At 52.5% G+C, this 8,250-nt stretch overlaps 1 protein-coding gene across 3 annotated transcripts; it reads left to right on the forward strand.

Annotated features, from left to right (window-relative positions):
* Window positions 1–1,076: 1,076 nt before the first annotated feature.
* Window positions 1,077–6,584, forward strand: LOC147582968 (GTPase IMAP family member 1-like). 3 transcript variants are annotated; one of them, XM_086686809.1, is made up of 4 exons: window positions 1,088–1,206; window positions 1,385–1,433; window positions 4,030–4,078; window positions 5,322–6,584. In XM_086686809.1, exons 2-4 carry the CDS (start codon window positions 1,431–1,433, stop codon window positions 6,200–6,202), a joined length of 933 nt encoding a protein of 310 aa, XP_086542935.1. In that variant the 5' UTR covers window positions 1,088–1,206; window positions 1,385–1,430; the 3' UTR covers window positions 6,203–6,584. The 3 variants fall into 3 exon arrangements, with proteins under 3 accessions (XP_086542941.1, XP_086542935.1, XP_086542947.1); XM_086686815.1 differs by lacking the exon at window positions 1,385–1,433 and having other exon boundaries at window positions 1,077–1,206; XM_086686821.1 differs by lacking the exons at window positions 1,088–1,206; window positions 1,385–1,433 and adding an exon at window positions 1,440–1,628.
* Window positions 6,585–8,250: the final 1,666 nt, after the last annotated feature.

An 8,250-nucleotide genomic window follows, 5' to 3' on the forward strand; every position in this document is an offset into this window, starting at 1 on the left:
TGGTCAAAGAGTACAAAGTTCCAGTTATAAGATGATTAAGTTGTGGGGATCTAATGTGCAGCCCAGTGATTATGGCTCATACCACTGTATCATACCTTAACAGTTACAAGAGAGTAGATGATCTTAAATGTTCCCACTCAAAACGAGTAATGGTAAATATGTGATGTGATGCAGGTGTTAGCTAATAATACTGTGCTGGCAATTATTTTGCAATATAGAGTGTATCAAATCAACACATTGCACCCTTTAAAATTACAGTGTTACATTTCAATTATATCTCAATAAAGCTGGATAGGGTGTGGGGGGATAAGGTGGAGGGCCATGGGTTAGGTATCTTCACTAGAGAGAATGAACTGGCAAGACTGGCTAAAAATCAGGCCCCAGAGCATTAGCTTCAGATTAAGTGAAAGCCCTCACTACACACAGGGAGAGTTGACTCCAGAAACTGTGAGTTAGGCAAGCTCGCAGAGATGATTCCAGAACAAACCAGATCCGGGGCACAGGGCACCATACGCTGTTGTAGCCTTCTCTCCACAAATTGTCTGGCTATTTTCCTCTCTCATGACCTCCTGAGAGGAGAAACAGACACTTGGGTCAGAGATACCAACTTGAGGCCAGACTAAGTCTCCTATGAAAATTCCATCCTCTTCCTGCTGTCTGATCTTTAATAGCTGAAAAGACCTCTTTTTCTTTAGGAATGAGGAGATGGCAGAGAGGACCACATTGGTGGCCTTGTCCACACTGATGTCCACTCAAGGATTCCTCCCTGATTCCTGGGAAGGAGACTCTCAAGAGGCCATTTTCTAGGAAAACACCCAAAAAGCAAACGGCAACTGGAGATAAGATTAGCAGAGGCCAAAACTGAGAACAGGCCTCAGAAATCTAAACTGCCCTTCACTGAGGTTACAGCCCCTCCCAGGAACAAGATGTGGTGCCACGGCGACCTTAGGAAAGGATCAGCACAGTCCCAAGCAGCACAGGTGGGTTGTGCAGTGGAAACAACACAAAGGCACCACTTGCTGGCCCACCTGGCCCATGTCCTGTCCCTTTAAATCGGCACCACTGGGCCCTCCCTCCCTGGGCTCTGAGACTTCCTCCTTGTGCTGTGCTGGCAGGAACAGCCTCTGTACTCACAACCCAAGGCACAGCACCAGGACACGGGTTTCTGCAGCCAACAGCAGGGCCTGTCACCACTTCTGCTGGAAGGTGAGCACACACAGGGAGGAAGGGAGCCACCTGGGGCAGGGGGGAGTGGAGGAATTGGGGGCGTAAAGGGGCTCTAAGGAATTCAGGGCCTGGTTGCAGCTCACTGAGTGGGCACCTGCATTCTACTACCTCTCAGGAAGGGGAGCGGGACCTAGAAAGAATAACTTCACCCTTGCAGGCTTTTCAGGGAGCTCTGAGTTTCAGAACAAGCAAGTGAAGAAGAAATGGTAAGCATCTTCTCCAGCCGTGGAGTGCGCACACTTTTACTTGGGACTACATACTTCATCCTGCCCTGCTCCTCGCCTGGTCAGAAAGGTGTTTGCTAGAAGCACTGCCAGGGCTGAGCACGCTGCAGAAGGCTGCAGACACTCCCTCTGAGGGCATGTGCAGCCAAGGAGAGAGACATTTCTGAGGACAAACAAGTGAGTCTAACCTCAGAACACATCGCACAGTGGAAATCGTGTCTGTGAGCCGAACCCCACTCACACCCTCCACCTCCTCAGCCCTGTGCACCCCCAGGGACTTGTAGGAGCCAGCAACAGTTATGAACATGGTCTTCAGACCTCTGCAGTACACGTGCTTGTGTGTCCTTGCACATCCCGTCCCCCGCCCAAGTTGCCCAGGGCTCTGTGGGCTGGAGCCCTCTTCATCCCCACACTGGCTATAAATGAAGGGCTTGGACAGGATGAATGGCCCAGAAACTCAAAGCAGGGACCCAATGCATTAGAATCACTCAGGGGGTTGGGGAGGGTGTCTCGGTGGCTTGGTCCATTAAGCTTTGAGCCCTGGGATGGATTCTGTGCTGTCAGTTCAATGCCTGGAGCCTGCTTTGGATTCTTCGTCTCCCTCTCTCTCTCTGACCCTTCCCTGCTCATGCTCTGTCTCACCGTCTCTCAAAAAAATAAGGAAACAGTAAAAAATTACAAAAAAAAAAAAAGAAATCCCTCAGGAGGAGGGGTAACAGATACCGTTTTTTTAACGTTTATTTTTATATTATTTATTTATTTGTTTGTTTATTTTTGAGACAGACATGTGACCAGGGGAGGCACACATGAAGAAGAAGGAGAGAGAATCCGAAGCAGGCTCTGTGCTATCAGCACAGAGCCTGATGAGGGGCTCAAACCCACAAACCATGAGATCATGAGCTGAACCAAAATTAAGAGTCAAACACTTAACAGACTGAGCCACAAAGGCACCCCCTTTTTTCTTATTAAAGTACACATCTATGAAACAAAATGTCAAACATATATTTTAAAGACTCCCATAGATACTTCCAAAAGACAGCAGGTTCAGGAAGCTGGGGAATACATAATATCCAATCGCATTTAAGATGCTAGGAGTCTCCATGTTCTACATCAGTCAGTGACTCCAAGCCTCTAAACCCCAGATGTCAGCTCTCAGAAACTCTGGAAGAATTTTTCAAATCCCATCCCAAACCATCGCAAACCTTTGGGAAGTCCCATAGGGGCCAGGAGTCCGGTGGATTTCCTAGAGCACACTTGGTCATTTTCATCATCGATAAGGACTTCTTGCTTTAGCTAAATTCTTGTTCCTTGCACTGAATCTTCTGGCTGTTTCTCCAGTTCTGCTGTGCAGTCAGTTATGGGAGTTTGCTAATTTTTACACACAAGATCACTACTCACCTGAGGCCTGTGGAATCAACTTTACCAAGGGCTTTGGGGAGCCGAAAGAGGCGTTATGCAGAAGACAAACCTGTCATCTAACGGGTCAGAGAGACAAGTTATCAATCAACCCTTCCCTTTGCTTGTCCTTGTGTGCTGCCCATGGGACACAGCAAGGTCACTTGCAATAGCCAGGTGTCGCCATGAAGAGGTAGCATTTGAAATGGATAGTGGAGCACAGACAGGACTCAGACAGAAACGTGGGAGAGAAGGAGTGGTCATGGGGGTGAGCGCACAGGCGGGCTGGAAAGGCCCTGAAACCTGTCCTCTGCGGAGCAGCTGACCCAGAAGGGGAGTGAGTGGGACACAGGGCTGGCGAAGCAGACAGAGCAGAGCTGCGCCCTTGTGACCAGGTCCTCGTGAGATCAAGCAGACTCCATCACTGAATGGCTAGCTGTCGTAAATCCTGCCGGACTTGGGGTCATCGCTTAGTTTGAGAGGCCTCAGATTCGGGGCAGGAACACCAGGAGCCGGAAGGGAGTGTCCCATCTCTCCAGCACACAGGTCATATTTACACAAATGACACAAGCCAAATTCTTTGGTGTTTGGAGAGCAGATCACAGGTTCTTCACATCAGCATGGGAGATAGGTATCTTTTCCAATTTTCAAAAGCAAACTGCAAACTCTCTTCTTATCCCCCGGCCCCCCCCCCCGCCCCCCCCCCCTCGGCCCATCCCCAGCCAACTGCCCTAAGGTGGTTCCCTATGTCACTGAGCAGAATTTCTGATTCTCACGGTTTTCCAAAGTCTCCCCTGGCTGTGGAATCTTCTGGGAACACTTTGTGCCTACAGTTAATGCCACTGACATAAATTACATGGGAAATTCTCAGCTAAGGCTCACTCACTGACACAGAGGACCGGTTATCACCACCACTCTGTCATTTGCATTCAGGGTCCCTGAAAGGACCAACGAGGCTCACCAAAGGATCGCACGGTTTGGTTCCAATACCAACCAGGTCCTTCCAGGGTTCTTCCCCAAATTTTGATGTTCAGAGGAGGGCAGGAAGCATGACCTTTCATTGGGATGTCACCAGCTCTTTGGACCTTGCCTGAGCCACCTTAGGTAGTTATACCTATTCGATAAACGAATGAATGATTGAAGGAATGAAGGAACTAACAGGTTGTGTTTGGAACTCTTTCAGGTGGGCATGGGAGGACGCAAGATGGCCAGAGATGAAGAAAATGCCTACGGTAAGAACTGATCTCAATGTGTACTTGCCCGTAGGCGTCAGCTCTGGGTCCCAAGGCCATGGGCTAACTCAAGACTGAACAGAGACATTGGGGCACCTGGGTGGCTCAGTCGGTTGAGCGTCTGACTTCAGCTCAGGTCATGATCTCCAGCTCGTGAGTTCGAGCCCCACGTTGGGCTCTGTGCTGACAGCTCAGAGCCTGGAGCCTGTGTCAGATTCGTCTCCTTCTCTCTCTGTCCCAACCCACTCGCATTCTGTCTCTGTCTCTCTCAAAAATAAATAAACATTAAAAAAAAAAAAAAAGACTGAACAGAGACAATCCTAGACATGTCCCCATGCTGGGGTGAAACAGCTAGAGCCCCAGCTTTGCATTTTTGCTGGACCTCTGCCCTTGCCCTACTGTAGGATATTAAGTGCCTTGACTAGCCTGTGCCTTGGGTCCCAAAGTGTACAAGGAGGATAATACATCTACTCCGATCCCCACAGAAGATGCGGAGGGTTGAGATCATGGACTAGAGGGAACACGGTTTACCAGGTAGACTGTGTCCGTGAACAAGGATGGAGGGTTAACTGTGTCTTACTGGAAGCAGGTTTACTAGAGAGAAGAGGGAGGAGGAGGGGAAGTGGAGGAAGGGAAGAAGCAAAGAGATCCTGTCATCTAATACTCAGATCAACCCTGGGAGACACAACTCTCTGTCACCCCTCCCATTATGCAGAAGACGTTAAAGGCTTAGACTAAACTTGCCCAGGGTTCCACAGCTGGCACATGCGGGGCTGTGATTCCAACCCGGGGTTGTCTGGGACTCCAGACAGCCCTTCACTCCCAGGCCTTCTGTGCCGTCCCGCATCTCCTCGCTGGGATGGCCCCTGGGAGAAGTCTGGCAGAGGCCTGGGAAGTCGTCGAGCACGGAGCAGCTCTGCAAGGTGCGGACGACCAGAGGCAATGTCAGCTGAAGTCATGGCCTGCGACCGTGGAGGGGGACCCTCTAGAGCGGTATGCACCCGGTGCCGGAGCATGGACTGGGGGGCAGGTGTACGCACTGGAGCCAAAGATGGAAGAAAGGTGGCTAAAGATGCCCCCGGAGTCGCACAAGCTCTAACCAGAGCGCCTGGGAAAGGCCTGGTTGGACAAGCAGAAGCGGGAGGCGTCGGTGCCCTCCTCTGTTCAGGAGGCACCCCGGAGCCCCGGTGGAGCTGGACGCGTGCTCTCAGGCCGACGGCCCACGCCTACTCTGTCCTCACAGGTTCCCAGGACCCGGACGACCATCAGCCGCTCGCGCAGGAGCGCAGGCTCAGGCTCATCCTGGCCGGCAGGACCGGAGTGGGCAAGAGCGCCACGGGCAACAGCATCCTGGGCCACAGGCTCTTCCCGTCCAGGCTCGCGGCCACCCCGGTGACCAGAAGCTGCGCCCTGGGGAGCCGCAGCTGGGCCGGGTGGCGCGTGGAGGTCACCGACACCCCCGACCTCTTCACCGCCCAAGGCCGGCACGCGGACCCGGACTGCACCGAGCGGGCCAGCTGCTACCTGCTCTCGGCGCCCGGGCCGCACGCGCTGCTGCTGGTCACGCAGCTGGGCCGCTTCACCGCCCAGGACGAGGAGGCGGCGCGCGGCGTCCGCGAGCTGTTCGGCGCCGGCGTCCTGGCGCGCGCCGTGCTGGTCTTCACGCGCCGGGAGGACCTGGAGGGGGGCTCGCTGCACGACTACGTGCGCGCCACCGACAACCGCGCGTTGCGGGCTCTGGTGGCCGAGTGCGGCGGCCGCGTGTGCGCCCTGGACAACCGGGCGGCGGGCGCCGAGCGCGATGCGCAGGTGGGCGAGCTGCTGGCGCTGGTGGAGCGGCTGGCGCTGGAGCACGACGGCGCGCCCTTCACCGACGACGTGTACGGCCTGGCGTGGGCCCGGCGCCACGCGCGTCCCGAGGACACGCTCCGCCTGGTGGCCGCGCGGCTGGCGGCCCGCGGTCTGGGGCGGGGGTGGGGTCGGCAGTGGGGGCGGGGGCGGCGCTGGCTGGAGGCCGCGCGACGGAGGTGGCGGCTGGTGCTTCTGCTGCTGGGGGGCGTGCTGCTGCTGGGCCTGGTGTTCCCGCGTGGGCCCCTGGCCTTGCCTGAGGGCCGTCCTGAGTGACCCTGTTAGAAGGACTTTGACCCATCAACTGAAGATCACGTTCCCCTGCTGGTGTTGTGCGTCTCTAGGGCCCACAAGCTCTTCCTTCCTCCCTCCTATTCAGAGCCCTGCCTTGAGCCAACTCCTACAATACCTTCCCAGAGGTCAAGGGCTTCCCTGAGCTCTCTCTCCCTTGAGTGAAGCCGAACAAGCAGCGTTTCTTTGGTCTGTTTTCCGCCGATCAGACTGCCTCTCCCGTCGTTGAACTGTCTCCGCTCCTGTCTTTGCCTTCCTGTCCTGGACTCCCCTCAGGTTAGGGTGAAAGCCAACAATGATCAGAGCCTCCGGCCATACTCGTTTATTTGAGTTATCTGAATTGAATAAATAAACGCACTAAATCACATTGTGTTTTCTTTAAATATAATTTATTGTCAAATTGGCTTCTATTCAACACCCAGTGCTCATCCCAACAAGTGCCCTCCTCAATGCCCATCCTTCAGCTGGTAGATGATTTTTCTGCTTTATCTGCTCATTGAATAGACACTATGTCATTCTTAGCCCAGTCTGCAAAAACCAGATACCTCATGCTTGCGCGTGCACGCACACACACACACACACACACACACACACTCAAGCACCTAATCATAAGAACAGAATACACTGGAATAGAACTGTCCATCTGTACCAGCAAGGGAATTTGTCCCTGAGCATGGCCATTCCCACCCCTCTGCAGCTTGCAAGCAGACGTTCTACAAGTCCCAGGAGAATAAGACTAGAGACTCCATTCCCTAGGGGCCATTGAGACCCTGAAGAAAGTCCACTTCCAAAGAGGAGTTTTTTTGACTGGCTCACACACTCACAGGGCGAGGATACACTTTTCAACTCAGGGATAAATAAACAACATTTAAGAGGTTTGGAAATTTTTCTTTTATTTCAATCTCAAAAAAAGTCCGGGTGGGTAGGGAGACAAACAGATTTGTGGGCCAACTAGTGAGATGATGTGAGGTGCAGAATCATCTCCTTCTGTCCCATGCATCTCTGGAAGGGTCATCTCTCCGGTCCAGGTCAAATGAGCCAGGTTAGCCTCTATTGTCCATCCTAACTGTGCCTCCTTAGCTCTCTACCCACACTTGCTTTGTCTCCAACATCTCTACCCTCACACACAAAGTCAAGCCCCTCTCTGATACTACGGTGCAATTCCATATCTCTTCCCTCCAGTATCCTCTGCCAGGTTGTCCTCACAGCCAGGGATTCTCAGGTTGCTGATGACCTCAGATTTCTAATGAAATGCATAAAAAGGGGAAATTGTCTGCAACAGCTGAGCACACATCGCAAAGAAAGGCCCACCAGCCTGCATGCAAGCCATGCAGACATGAACGGGGACACGGATGCCACACGCTAAGACCTGAAATTCCCTCAACTGCAAAAGTTATTCTGGCTTAAGGGGTTGTGTATGGTTCTAGCAGAAGCCCTGATAAGGGATCTTGATTTGGGTCTTGTTCACTTCTCAAACAGAAAGAAAGAAAAAAAATAAAACAAAACTCTGGCAATGTCACTTTGCTGAGAAAGGGGATGGTCCCTGGCAAAAATAAATGTGAGAAAAGAATAACAAGGTGTCCAGCGTGAACAATGGAAACTTTTAACTCATGACCCAAATAGTGAGAAATATTGGCTTCTTGCTCTTTAGTTGGGGAGGTTGAGAGCCCAGGGAACTCCCAAGGAGCAGTGTTTGAGCTGATGGGAATATGGGAAGGAACATTCCGGGGGTCCTAGAGGGCCAGCATGTCCCACTAAGGCTGCGATCCAGGACATATTGAGAAGAGAGTGTGTTTGTGGGCAGTGTGTTAGAAGCTATCTATACATGTAGGATATATGTGAAAGTATAGAGCATGCCAGGAAAAACTGTCTGAAACAGGGTGCCTGGGGCACTCAGTTGGTTAAGTGTCCAACTCTTGATTTCAGCTCAGGTCATGATCTCACTCACGGTTCATGAGATGGAGACCCACGTTGGGCTCTGTGCTGACAGTGCAGAGCCTGCTTGGAATTCTCTCCCCCTCTCTTTCTGCCCC

This window comes from Puma concolor, chromosome A2 (assembly GCF_028749965.1).
Source record: "Puma concolor isolate L17-30 chromosome A2, mPumCon1.1.hap2, whole genome shotgun sequence".
NCBI classification, from domain to species: domain Eukaryota; kingdom Metazoa; phylum Chordata; class Mammalia; order Carnivora; family Felidae; genus Puma; species Puma concolor.

Coding starts and splice junctions, on each gene's coding strand:
- LOC147582968 (XM_086686809.1), top strand. Junction 4,079..5,321: donor AGATGAAGAAAATGCCTACG/GTAAGAACTGAT, acceptor CTGTCCTCACAG/GTTCCCAGGACCCGGACGAC.